General features: G+C 37.8%; 1 protein-coding gene across 2 annotated transcripts; it reads left to right on the forward strand.

Moving 5' to 3' along the window:
• The first annotated feature begins 1,168 nt into the window (after positions 1-1,168).
• SMNDC1 (survival motor neuron domain containing 1) lies at positions 1,169-13,888 on the forward strand. 2 transcript variants are annotated; one of them, XM_043989405.1, is made up of 6 exons: positions 1,169-1,406; positions 4,255-4,374; positions 9,158-9,300; positions 9,743-9,904; positions 11,071-11,224; positions 12,619-13,888. In XM_043989405.1, the coding sequence occupies exons 2-6, from the start codon at positions 4,255-4,257 to the stop codon at positions 12,754-12,756; spliced, it is 717 nt and encodes a 238-aa protein (XP_043845340.1). In that variant the 5' UTR covers positions 1,169-1,406; the 3' UTR covers positions 12,757-13,888. The 2 variants fall into 2 exon arrangements, with proteins under 2 accessions (XP_043845340.1, XP_043845341.1); XM_043989406.1 differs by lacking the exon at positions 1,169-1,406 and adding an exon at positions 7,142-7,332.
• The last annotated feature ends 463 nt before the right edge of the window (positions 13,889-14,351 follow it).

Genomic DNA, 14,351 nt, shown 5'->3' on the forward strand with positions numbered 1-14,351 from the left:
ATAGCACAGGGCACTAAGCGCTCTCAAAACCAATATGTCTATCTTTTCAGCCTCTTACCTACATGCCAGCCAAGTATTTACAAACTGCTGCCCCCTGCTGTTGGATGACTGAAAAAATTAGCTTCATCACCTTCAGCCAACAACCTGTTAATTGAATATTTACAGAATCCTTGTTCTTGGAGCCAAAGAAGATAAAAATACTTTAAGACAAGAGTCCCTGAACTCAAATTCTCCGCACCCATCCAATCTTCTTCCAAACAGGCACTACACTTAACCATTTGGCACCCATTCATTCAACAAACACTATGACCCTACCAAGTGGAGCCAACTCTGGAAGTAAGAATCCCCCCCAACCTCGAATAACAGAAGGCGTGTAATTCAGGCAGGGACGATGGTGGGAAGGACAGTGGGGGAACCAAAGGGACACTACCCATTTCTCCAAATCATAAGGATAGGTCACAAAATGTTTTTTAGCCAGCCATCAACGACCGCCAGTTGAGGCTCTTAGCTATAAAGGTTTCTCTGACTGCCCCCAACCGTCATTAAGTACTTAAAAATTGAGACTAAGTACTTAACACGCACGAGGTTGACAATAACAATGTCCGAAATGGAAGCATCAGGATCACAATCCCAGCTCCCTCTCACTCAGGCCAGGTCTTGCCCCGAACTGGTAAATGACGGAAAAGGGACAGGAACCCAGAGGCTTCTCGGCCCCGTCTGCCTCATTTTTTGGTCTTTAGACCCCATCTCTTTCTCTCCCAAGTCGGCTCCCCAAGACAAGTGACTCCAGACCCGGGGAGTTAAGCTACTTCTTTCCCTCTGGGTCTCAGTTCCCTAATCCATACAATGGGGGGTACTCCCGACCCTACGTAATAGGGCAGCCCAGACTCTAGGTCACAGAGGACAAAACGGAATCAGGAAAACTGAGGAGACAGCGAGACATAACCCTCGCCCTATCCATGCCCGAACTACATCCAGCCCGACTTTCCAACCGCCGCCAACTCAATACCGGACGTGATGCAGACACAACCTACTCCCCCCACCAACCGTAATTTTCCTCCTACGTCACTTCCTCTCTTCGCCGCCTCCAAAGGCCTAAGACAGGCGGCATCCATTCAGGGAAATCACGTGAATAGTCTGTCGCCTCGCGAGGCGTTAGAAATATCGCGAGATTTCTTTCGCGTCTCTGTCCCCTTCTTCTCTTCCCTCAGCCCGCTTTGCTCTTCCCCTCCCCCTCTCTACCGAGCGACACCCTCCTCTCAGCCCCGGTCAGTCGTCGCCGTTGCCGCCGCTGAGGAAGAGAGCCGGTGCTGCTGCCGCCGCCGTCGTCTGGCTTAGGTGCCCCATCTTTTGCTGCCGCCGCCGTCCCGGCTCCGGCCCCGGCTCCGGCCCCGGCCTTATAAAAGGTAAACCTCCGGGTAGGCGGCGGGCGGGCAGGAAGCGGCCTAGTCGGGCTAACTGTAGGCCGGGCGGAAACTGAGGCCTGAGCAGTAGGTCTTGGCGGTCCGGCCTGAGGCGCGGCGAGCGCAGCCCAAAGCTGGCCGCTTCTTGTTCTCCAGGGCAGGGAAGTTGAAGCCCTCTCGGCCTGGCCCAGGCCCAGAGGCCTGGCTTGGGGAGAGCCTTGTGATGGTGCTTTTGGTTGTCCAGGGAAACCAGGGTCCGTGGGGCCGGCCTTGGGGGCTGAGGAGCCGGGGAGAGGAGGGCGACGGGGCTCCCAACGGACGGGAGGGCACGGGAAAGGGAAGGGGCAGACTCCGACCTAGAGAGAGGTGAGGGCTGACGCCCCGGGGCTGGAGGAGCCGCCTCCAGCTCGAGGGGCCTGTTGTCTGGTATCCTGTTGAGCCTCTCAAAAAGTACTCAAGTCTCCCCGCCCCTGTTGTCTGTGGTTACCCTATGATTAGAAGTGAACTAGGAGTTCCTGACTTCAGAAAACTTAGTATTGGGAGGAGGCCCCGCCTCTAGACCTGTGTCTCTTGCAATTAATTCGTACCATTTTGTATTCTAGTTATTTCTTTGTATCCCCACTTAAGCGTTGGCTTCTTAAGCTGGCAGGGACTATTTTTTATTTCTTACGGTGTGTTTACCAGTATTTGGGCTTTTGTTCGCACATAGCCTGAGCTTAACACTACCCACTATACTTTTTTGCACGTAAAGCCCAGGATTGGCTGCTGGAGGAAATACAAATACTTAGTCCAGCCCTCCATATACCCGCTTTGTTTGTTTTTTTCCTCCTAGGGAAAGACTTTGATGCATAGATAACGATGGGACTAAGAAAGATGTGGTAAATGCTGATATGAACCTTGGCATACTGGGGCATAGAGATCCCATCCTCTTTTGGGAGAGGATGGAATCCGGAAAGGTTTTATGGAAGAGAGGACATTTTGAATTCAGTCTTGAAGGATTTAGAGGGGTGTAAGTATAGGGGAACCAGCTTTCATCACACGTTCCCAAAGATATACTGTTAGGCAAATATTATTAAATGTTTGTTAGATTTATTTGGTTTTAAGCCCCCAGATCCCTTTGGATATTTTCATTTTCGTGCTGCTTTGTATACCTAGTGCTTAATGTAAGATCAGGGATATAGGGCAATTGATACTTTTATTTAAAACTTATTGTGTTCAAGGTATTGTGCTAGATTGTAGTGATACACACAAAACGACATTTGTCTACCTATATATACAGCTAAGCTTAATATATGTCACACTATCATGGGGCAATGGAGAAATTCGGACAAGGTGCTCTCATGCTTTACCTTGGGTCAGAAAAGAGCTCTTTTCAAATTTTGCGCCCCACCCCCCCATCACATGACCATGAGCATTTACTCTTGGAACCCCAGTTTTCCAGTCTATAAAATGAGGTTAAGCATCTCGGTTTACTGCATTGTTATGCAAATATGCATGTATGTATATAGAACATGGTATAAATGTAAGCTATTATAATTTGAGGGGGGAGAGAATACTTCTGGTTTTAGGGAGGATCTTGGAAGATTTTATGGAGCAAATAAGCATATTTGCTAAAACCTCAAAATGGGAGGATTCTAACTTTTAGAAATGAGGAAGGTAATGCAATCCAGTTATGAGGAGTAGCCTATATGAATGCAGTAAAGTGAGAGATTAATGTCTTGTCTTCCAAGATCAGGAAACAACGAGTAGTCCAGTTTGTGTAAAGGGGAGTAATATGAAATAAAACTGGAAGGGTAGTTTAGAGCTAGGTGGTGGAGTTTGTATTATATCCTAGAGGCCTCTAGAATTTTCTTTCAGTGGAGAAGTGATATAATCAAAAGCTGGTGGGTAAGTGTTATAGGTGAACGATGGCTTCTTTGTAGTAGAAGTGCTAGGTAAAGCCTTAATACAAACTATAGTCCCTCAGATTTGGAAGAGAACAGAGTTTGAGTCTCATCTCTCTCTCTCTCTCTCTCTCTCTCTCTCTCTCTCTCTCTCTCTCTCTCTCTCTCTCTTTTTTTTTTGGGGCAATGAGGGTTAAGTGACTTGCTTAGGGTCACACAGCTAGTAAGTGTCAAATGCCTGAGGCTGGGTTTGAGCTCAGGTCCTCCTGAATCCAGGGCCTGTGCTTTATCTTTTTTTTTTTTTTTTTGGTGAGGCAATTGGGGTTAAGTGACTTGCCCAGGGTCACACAGCCAGTAAGTGTTAAGTGTCTGAGGCTGGATTTAAACTCAGGTACTCCTGACTCCAGGGCCAGTGCTCTGTCCACGGCACCATCTAGCTGCCCCCTGTGCTTTATCTTTATCTACTTCGCCACCTAGCTCCCTCACCCCCAGCCCCAAGTCTTATTTTACAGAGAAGGAAACTGAGACTCAAAGGGACTTTATTTGTCCAATGTTTTGTAGTGATAAATTGGCAAGTTGCCCATCTTCTAATTTTTTCCTAGTTTCTGGTTTTCCTTTCCTTAAAAATCAAGATAGGGATAATTTCAAAAACATATTAAGAGATTAAGGAATAAGAGATTGGGGGCAGCTAGGTGGCACAGTGGATAAAGCACCAGCCCTGGATTCAAGAGTACCTGAGTTCAAATCCGGCCTCAGACACTTGACACTTCCTAGCTGTGTGACCCTGGGCAAGTCACTTAACCCCAATTGCCCTGCAAAAAAAAAAAGAATAAGAGATTGATAGTAATTATTTTGAGATAATGTGAAGCTTAACTCTTTTGCAGGAAATTTTTATAGCCGATTGTGATATTTTGTTGTATTTTTGGTACAATATTTCCATTTTAATATTCCTTTCCCCTTTCTTGAAGATGTCTGAAGATCTAGCAAAGCAGCTGGCTAGCTACAAGGCTCAACTTCAGCAAGTTGAGGCAGCATTGTCTGGGAATGGAGAAAATGAAGACTTGCTAAAATTGAAAAAAGATTTGCAAGTAAGTATGGGGAACACCATAAAATATTGCTTAAAAAGCTGTACTCCTGATTCTAATTTCTACATAGTTATACTTTTTACTGGAGGCACAAGACACATCAAAAAACACCAACACAAAACATCTTGTTCTTTGAATGTTTGTATAGTTAAGGATGCTATACAGTATGATGGAATTGCATAAAGTCAAATGAGGAACTCTTCCAACATATGGTTTAAATGGTTTCATTCCTATTAGTTATCATTTTTTTAAAAAGAATTTTAAGATCTGACAGAAATTGTTTTTTTTTTAATTTAAGAATTCTTGGGAAAGGTGCACATTTTAAAAAATGGCAACATTTGGGTTCTTTAGGAAATAAATTAATATCGAGTTAATCAGTATATACCTTTGAATGAAATCCAAAGGGATTATCAAAAAGACTGAACTAAAAAAAAAAAAAGACTGAACTAGTTGCACATTGGAAACTTGAAACTAGAATTTCTTTTAATGAATAGAGGGGTAAAATTTAACAGGGTAAATTTTAGTTTTAAGCTCTTTGGAATAGCATTCTCCCCCTCAAAGCTTCTGCCTTTTTTGTTACTTCACTGAAAGTAAATTACAGCAATGTTTCTTTTCAGGGTTTTTTTCTGAATAGGAAATGTTATGCTTTTGAACTTAAAGGTTAGAGTTTAAAGGGTACACATTTGCCATATACAGATTACAAATGCTGTATTGTTGGCAGTCTAAATTTTTTGAATAGTAATTGAATTGAAGTCATGGTGTATTGCAAATTATGGTTCAAATAGTATTTTGTAAATCCTAACCCTTAGTTGACCTATCAAGTTATTACCTGTAACTTTTTTATAAGTTGAATTTTAAGAAATCCAAGAAAATAGTGAGGAGGGTGTGATGGCCACTTGGCTAGAAGTGTACTTGCAATTTAAATTACAGTTAAACAGTTATAAAATTTTACATTTCATTTAAAAGGGTAAGTTTTCACCTTTCAAGTAGCTGTCATCTTTGAGTTTTAGAGTTTGTTTAGAAGTTTATTGAGATTGAAATTATTTCCTCCCTGAATCACATGCAGAGCTTTAAACAGTTGGCCTTATGCTTCTAACTATCACTCACCATCAATTTCAACTCTAACAAAACCAATTCATGTAAAATCCTACAGGCTATTCCTGGTATTATCCTCAACGTTGATATAAAAGTTAAATTTTTTATTCTAAATATGTTCCAGAGTATGAGTTTCTAAAGAATTTGTCTGAGATGCTATGTTTCCTTATAATAAATCTAAATATAGACATATGCCTTTACAGAAAAAGTCTACATAATTTGACTGAATTTTTTCAGAAGTCATATTTGCACATTTTTGGAAAGAGGGAAAATGCAAAGACTGGAGAAGATATATACATAAATCTTTCTATCCCTCCTCCATTTTCATACCTATTCATAGCTGTGATGCCCCATGTATTATATGGGCATGTATGAGTATTAAAGATGAAACCAATATACTGACTAACCAAGTGTTTATCTTGTGAAGTCTATTTAATTAAACTATTATGAATAATTTATTGTTTTCCCCTCCTTCCCAATCTATCATTTTGTCAGAAACATTACTTTTTTAATTTTGAAAATAAGGAAGTTGATAGTTATGGAGTTAAAATCAGTATGCCTTTAAGAAAAAAATTAGGATGCCTAAAATCAGTGCCTACCATTGAGTAATGAATAACCATTTTAAAAGATCCCCGCTAGAGATTTTGAAGAAGATAAAATGATGTAAGGTTGACTTTAGTATAATGCTATCCTTAGAAGCTCATGCTCTAGGATAGTGTTATAGGGGAGAACCTTCTTTTTAATGAGATCCTTCCTGTACTGCCATGAAAAACACTCTTAACAGAATCCAAGGCAAAACCGCCTTATGCCAGGGTCGTTTGTACTAATTTTAGATACCTCGCATTCCAGCTTTGTAATCTTTTTATTGTAAAATGAATACTACCACCATTAATTATAAATATTCATATAAGAAACCTCACTAAGTTCTAGGTCCTCATACAGCCATGTTATATAAATTCTGTTCTCAAAATTATAGCAGTATGATCTTTTCCCTTTTTTCTCTGCTTTGTAACGTGTAAGAAAATGTCTCATTACTGCAAAATACAGGCCCATTATGAACGAAACAATTGTTCAAAGATGAGTCTTATCTTTTAAGGCAAAAGGTTCTGAGAAATATATGGATTTGTTCCTCTCTTTGAAACTACACAGTTAGAGTTTATATTGTAGCCTTTAGTATTTCATTATGCCCATAACAGTTGGTCTAAAGAAATCTATTTAAATTCAGTTCCTCTTCATTGAGTTTTTGGCCTTCTCATTTTTCGCATTTATGTATTCAAGCCATTTCACAGCTTCCACTTTTTTTCTTTTACTGAACTCGACCTGGTTTTTCATTTTCTGCCATCCATCCATTTGACGCTTTGTCACATGAGATGCCCTTTTCTACATTTCTTTTAATGTCTTGGCTTTCTTCTTGCCATTGAATTTTCTCTATTTGTCCTTTAAGTGCTGTCTTTTATGGCCAGTAAAATTACCCAGCAGACAGCAAATTAATCTTTTGTAAGTCATACTTTGCATTCTCTTTTCCCTTCAAATAAAGTGGGTATAGTAACTTCTAGGTTTGCTGCCCAGTAAGTCTATGGATATTCACAGAAATAGTCTATATATTAAGCTGTTTTGCTAAATAAACTGGTTCTAAAGGAGGCAGGGGTCAAGTCACCTGTCTCATATATTACAGTGGCTCTCTGCATCCCCGAAACGCCTTCCTTCAGTAAGCACAGTGCTTGGGTGCACCCCCTTTGACCTGCTGATATGTATATCACAACTCCTGATGCTTCCTGGAATTGCCGATTACTGTAACTGCTGCCCATCTGTCAATGAAGGAGCAGTTTCAGAACTCAGACTTGGGGGAGGAAAAGTTAATTAATGGTATGTACCTTCAAGAACTCCCTCATATGTAAAATACTTTCTATTTCTAATACCTTGGTCCACATGCACAATTGGGGAAAACATTTAGAAGTGTGTGTGAAGTAAGAATTCAAATATTGGCAAACTTAAAAAGGCACTAGGTAAGCCTTTTTTTGGGGGAAAACTATCTTCATGTAGAGTTCAGAGCTGTGCTCTGTGAATTTTGATTTCTCTTAACAGTTACAGCTTTTCAGGGCCTCTCTTTATTGAAAATATCTATCTTTATCATGAAATAACCAAAATATTATTATTCTAAAATGAGATCACTATACATATACTTTATAAATGTGGGGCATTTAGATTGAGAATTTATTTTTTTGCTCTGAGACAACCCAAAAGAGCCAGAAAATAGTGTAGTTCGTTGATTAGGGAAATAAAAGGCAATACAATCAGGTTTCCTGGGTTCTATTCCTAGTACTTAAGTGACTGGCTATGAAGAATAAGCTAGTTCACTTAACTCCTCTAAATCAGGTACATAACAAATTCGTAAACTTTACTCTATTCACAGAAAGCTATATTATCATTAAAAGCTATTTGTATAGCTACTTGGCAACAGAGAATTTCATTTGTATAATTACACTGGATTTTTAGCTTTTGTTTTCTTTTAGTGAAGGCATCTGATTCTTTACTTTTCTCAAGATTTTTACCTTTCTCCGAGGGTTTGATGTTACTTTCGTGTAAACTCAAATATGAGTCTGTCAGGAGTAGCCAGGAATATTTGGAAACTTGAGGTGCAAAGTAAAGTTTAGGCTTTTTGACTGTTCGATTAAAAATCACCATAATCAACTACGACAGGGGCCAGAAGAAACTCAGTACTGATGTAGCTTTCCTGATTGCTCACTCCAGGCCCTCAAGATAACATTTAAAATAGTATTTATACATGGCATTGGAACAGATTATTAATGTGCACACTTGTTAGAATTATTTGTGTTCTGATGCTTTATAGTTAAGCAGTGTTTTACAAATTAGAAATTAGGTAAGTTGATCCAGAGTAGATTTGTTCATCTGGGAAATCTAGCAGATAGTTATAAAAATACATCTGTTCACAGTATTTTTATATACTGAAAGTTTTTTAATACCAGTAATTATCAAGTGTTAGCCTGAAGTAGCAGAGCAACTATTAACAAATGATTACTTATCTATTACTTGATTGCTTTTAAACCCCACATAATACCTTTTTATGTATCTGTTCTAAATTGCATGGCTGTTATGGTACTGAAATGCCTTAAGTTGTTTTGAAAAATGTCATTTTACTTACCTTTCCTGGGCAAGTAGGAGAGATTGCTGATTTTATCTGGTATCGATGTAACTTCATGGATATCCTGGTAAAAATTTAGCATGTGTAGGCATATTTTTGGTGTTAATAAAGCTGCTTCAAGTGCTCTTTGGCCATTTTGTTTTTTGCAGAGGGGGAGGAAGGGGAGGGATGGAGGGAGGGATGTCAAGCTCCCATTCCAGTTCAGCCAGTACTGTTACCTGGTAACCTCTTTTAAATAGGACAGTCACGTTAAAAGACATGCCAATTATGTTTCCCTTTTGAATGGTTGACCCTATTTCTGTTCTTTAGGAAACAGTGATCTGCTAAAATAACCACTTATAATATGCTATATAAAATTTGCTATTTTACTATGTATAAGCTTGAGTGTAGCCCATTTTCATTAAAATTTGTAGTTAATGGGGTTTTAAAAGTTTGGTGTGTACCTTGTGTTTCTTCTGCTTGAGAGTAGTTGATGGTACTAATCAAAAGAGTAATGATGTGTTATATCACTTCTGCTTTTCCCTTTAGGAAGTTATAGAACTAACCAAAGATCTTCTTTCAACCCAACCTTCGGAGACCCTTGCAAGTTCAGACAGTTTTGCTTCTGCACAGCCCACTCACTCTTGGAAAGTAGGGGACAAATGTATGGCAGTCTGGAGTGAAGATGGACAGTAAGTGTAGAAACAAACTTCTCTAACTGTAACATGAGTTATTACAATACAATGGTAAGAGATTTTCATTCAGTTTGAGCTACCCCACTTGAATCCCTCTCTCTCTAGCTAATTTTACTCTTGGTAGATAACAGTAAGTGAAAATTTTCAATTTTATATTTTCTTAAGGAGAGGAATGGTTCATGTTAACTTGGCTGTTTAATAAGATAATCCAAGCCACTTTTTCCCTATATTGTAGTTTTAAATTTAATGTAGACTGTTATTGAGGGGACTAGTAGACCATCTCAGACTTCTCTGAAATATATGCTATTTGTATGTACCAGTTGATTATGGAAGATTAATTTTAGTTTTCCATATAATAGCTGAGAGATTGCAGTATAGATTTTATAAGGCTGAGTACCAAACCTTTACTCACCTGCTTACAGCCATGATATCTTTACAGGTGTTATGAAGCAGAGATTGAAGAGATAGATGAAGAAAATGGGACCGCTGCCATCACATTTGCTGGTTATGGTAATGCAGAAGTCACACCTCTACTCAATTTGAAGCCGGTAGAAGAAGGAAGGAAGGCAAAGGAAGACAGTGGAAATAAGCCCATGTCAAAGTAAGTGACCCAAGTGATGAATTTGTCAGATATGAATGCAGTTGTATTTTTTCCATGTTAAATGCAGTCTGCAGTCAGAATGCCTGTGGTTGAGGCAGAAAAGTTTTTAACCTCTGACTCACTTCCCAATGTCCTGGTGATTGGATAGAAAATCTTTTCAAATCTCCAGTGTTAAGGGGCTGCTCTACTCCCTAGTTATCCCATTTCTTTTGGATGGCTCTGATTTTAGGAAGTTTATTACACATATCAAAACAAATTCTTCTTCCCTGTGGTTTCCACCCATCAGTCCCATTTTTTCCCCTCCTCTGAGCAGAGAGCAGAACTAGGAAATGAACATTTCAAAATTTTAACTGAGAACAAGTTGTTATATCAATGGATTTGGGGCATTATACTATCTTGGAGCCATTTTAAATAAATCTTGGTGTAGCATCACAGCCTTGATTACCACACACTTGATTTCATCATTTATTTCACCACTGTAATAGTCATGCTTTATCATAACTATGTACCTGTTTTCGTGCTTGTTCTGCCCCTTCTCAGGCCGGGGTTCGGGCTATAGTTATTCCTTTATTTCTTCATTGACTTGCATCCTTTAGATAATGAAAAATCTGATATCTAAGTAACAGTTATAAAAAACTTCAACATTTCTGACCCTCTGCCAAAATAAAAGAAATCAACATAATATTTGTTGACATATTTATAAATTCAAATTTAAATTGAAGATGTTTTTTCTTTGTGATATCAATATCTGCTAATATATATGGAGAAGTTTTATTTGCTTTTTTGTTTCCCTCCATCTACTTTGGAGTGAAGTGGGTAACAGTTCTTGCTAACTACTCCACTTCTGTTTATAAAATGGAGAAGTCTTGGCTGCCAATAAAAAAAAAATTATACTTTTTTCAAATACATAATAACAAGAGTTGTGATCAAGTGAAACATTCATAATTAGACTCACTTATTATCATGTAACTGAGATTATATTTGTACTTAAGGGTTTCCACGAATACCATTAAGCTAAGGAAAGGTTTTAAATTCTAGCTTTTGATTGACATGGGTTTTAGTGAATTAATAGCTTTTATTTATACACACAAGTAGACTTTTTTTCTTTTTTCATAGTCACTGACTTCAGAGTTGGCATCTTATTTATCTTACTTCTTTTCACACAGAAAAGAAATGATTGCCCAGCAACGAGAATATAAGAAGAAGAAGGCATTGAAAAAAGCTCAGAGAATAAAAGAACTTGAACAGGAAAGAGAGGACCAGAAGGTGAAATGGCAACAGTTCAACAATAGAGCCTATTCTAAAAACAAAAAAGGCCAGGTTAGTAGGTCCTTTCATTTTGCTTTGTTTTTCAAAGGTGAAACAGCTATTTTTAAAAGGATCTTTGTAGAAAATGTTGTGCAAGAAGTATAAAGAAGTATAAAAATATTAAACTTTTTTTCCTATTTTAGTAAGTTGAACTGGAGGATAAATCCCCCTTCAAAAAAATTTCTGCTCTCTTATAGGATTATTTTGGATTAATGCTGAATTTTCTATGGGTTTTATACATGAGTTCGACATTTTCCTTCTCTAAAATGTAAATTTTGAAAAATATGTTTGCATAAGGGAGATTTGCTGTACTGTACAACGTATGATTAAGCAATGCTGTGATTTACCTTGTCTCTCCCAGGTTATAATTATGTCTTCATTTAGTTTCACACTTATGTTTAATATCTTTTACTCATACTCAAAAGTATACATTAGTAGATGGAGAAACAGCTGTGGTGTAGTAGAAGGCAGTGGAATACTAGAGTTGGAGTCAAGAAAGAGATCTGGGTTTTTACATTCTAGTTATATAAACATGGACAAATCAGTGTGTCCTGTGAAAAGATTACTTACCTCTGGAAGTCAGGAGATCTGGGTTCATCCCTTGCCTCTGATGCTTACTACCTGTGTGACCTCAAGAAATCACTAAATCTACCTGGGCCCCAGTTTCCTCAACTATAAAATGAGGGATTTGGCTTCTGAGGTCCCTTCTAGCATTATCTCTATGATGTTATTGACATGCTTTACCAGCCATGTATAAAATGAGGGCACTATAGTAAGTGATTACAAAGTTCCTTTCTAATTCAAAATCCTTTGACCTATGATGCTTTAAGATAAAATTCATATAGGAAGTCAAATATTTCAGCATATAGTTGTTACTGCTTAATATGTGGTTCATAATATAGCCTATGGGTAGAGGGGATTTTTTTTCCTAGTGAAGTTTGTTCTGCCGTTATCAAAGAGCAGAGCAACCCAAAATTTAAACTTTAGATGACTAGCCTATATTAAATTCGCAGTCATGATTCTAGCTGGTATAAAATAAGGCTATTTTAACTGAGTTTAGAATTTGAATTTGCCAAAATACAATTGAATAATAACTTACGAGGCTTTAGCTAATATTTTTTGAAGAAAGAAGTATTTACTCTGTGCTTACAGTATATTTAACACTTTTGCTTCTTTATGCCTCACTGAAACTGAAGTACCTTCTGCTTGGAAACTTTTCTTTGCCTAGTTTTGACATTAGTGCTTAGTTATAATTGGTAAGGTTTTAAATATTATTTGTGTGTGTGTGTGTGTGTGTGTGTGTATAAAATCTCCTACATGTATATAGTATTTTCAATTTGAGAATTAAATCTTACCCAAAGCTAATCAGGATTGTTTTTTGTTTTTTTGTTTTTTAATTTCCTTAGGTAAAAAGGAGTATTTTTGCCTCACCTGAGAGTGTAACTGGCAAAGTTGGAGTAGGAACTTGTGGAATTGCTGATAAACCCATGACACAGTATCAAGATACCTCTAAATACAATGTCAGGCATTTGATGCCTCAGTAATCAGAGAAACTGGTGGATTTCATCTCTGCAGGGCTTTACATTTACCTTTTTATCCTTATATTTTTCTAAAGGTAAATTATTTGTTAGATAGTAAGGAAGAGACCATTGTCATCATTATCTGACTTCAAACAATAGAATGAGACTTGAAGAAATTGCATTTGATAACTGCTTTTCAGTTGACTTTCTTCATTACTACCATTTCCCCCAGAATTTATGCTGTAATGCAACTTTTGTAGACAGACGCTGCCTAAATTCAGCACTTAGATGAAGTGTTTACCTTCCAGATATCAGACTTTGCCACATATGTAAGAGTTGTACCCTATCCAAGTCATAACTTGCAACTTTCAGATGCTTTGAATTTGCCACGTATTCCAGCAGCCTTTGGAGCTTCATGGTAAATCACCATCCTGCCGAGCAGATTTGTTCTTTCCAACTTATAATTTCAGTTTGTACCCTAATTATTGTCATCAAATTATGCCTAGATACAGGTTCATTTGTGGATGGCAAAGTTTGTTGTGAAGTGTCAATCCCCTTATCTCCCAATAACTTCTTGAGTCTCTAGCCTTTTCTGGAATTACTTCAGTCCTCTTACACTTTTCATTGAGACTTTATTTTGTGTGAGAAACCATGTTGAAGACCAGCTACCTTTTATAAGTTTTGTACCTTGTTTGCTTTTCTCCTCCGTTGACTTTCATTCACTTCTGGTAGTGGTGCCACCTTTGGATGTGTAATGTTTATATGAGACAAAAAAAAAAGCTAATGTATAGCCCTGTATACAATGTAGATATTATTTTTGTAAAGACTAAGGCTGAATTAATGAACAAGAGTACTTTGAATGTTTTCACCATTAAATTCTACTGTATTTCTTGTGCATTAATCTGACCATAATTTCCTTGTATATTATGTTCATGTAGCTGAGTTTGTAATTTTTGTTAACTAGATCAGGTTGTCAGCATTCATTGATGCAAGTGACCATCACAATTACCTGAGTTGCATTCAGTTCAAGCTAATATATGCAACTGATAGTTTAGAATGACATGCATAGAAAAAGGTACTTCCTATTAATGGAAGATGGTGATTTTTATGACAAATGTGTTAATTTCAGTTTTGTATGTTTAACTTTTATTAAATAAAGTGTTTTTAAAATCTAGCATGTGTGTAGAAAAGAAGAAAAATCATGGATTCTCAGACTCATTCTAGTAATTAAGACTGAATATGACATACATTTTAGCTACAGAAGAGATTTTGATGCTTGATGAGGACAGTGATTAGTTTTTTGTTTTTTTTTTAATAAAAATGGGAATCATAAATTCTGTTACTTAGAAAAAGTGGGGTTTTAGGGAGAGTGCTTTTTGGGAGAAAAGGACTTAGGTGATTTAATGAACCTGCTGTTGAGGATTTGTGGGACAGCAGAAGAATAGGTGGGAAATGGCAAAAGTATGCCTCAATTTTAAAAACATTTTATTATTGGCAGGTGACAGCTGCCCCCCGAATTAGTTAAAAGGAAGAATTTCCTCTCCTACTACAATCCTAGGAGAGGGACCTTTTTATTGTACTATGGGCAAATCATGCAGAACAATTGGACTAGAAAGTTA

The sequence above is a fragment of the Dromiciops gliroides genome, chromosome 2 (assembly GCF_019393635.1).
Source record: "Dromiciops gliroides isolate mDroGli1 chromosome 2, mDroGli1.pri, whole genome shotgun sequence".
NCBI classification, from domain to species: Eukaryota; Metazoa; Chordata; class Mammalia; order Microbiotheria; family Microbiotheriidae; genus Dromiciops; species Dromiciops gliroides.

What these genes read in the sequence shown, in the direction of transcription:
- SMNDC1 (XM_043989405.1), top strand. Translation starts at nt 4,255, where the DNA reads ATGTCTGAAGATCTAGCAAAGCAGCTGGCTAGCTACAAGGCTCAACTT. An exon ending in GTCTGGAGTGAAGATGGACA is followed by an intron (nt 9,301 to 9,742) that starts GTAAGTGTAGAA and finishes ATATCTTTACAG; the next exon opens with GTGTTATGAAGCAGAGATTG. An exon ending in CTAAAAACAAAAAAGGCCAG is followed by an intron (nt 11,225 to 12,618) that starts GTTAGTAGGTCC and finishes TAATTTCCTTAG; the next exon opens with GTAAAAAGGAGTATTTTTGC.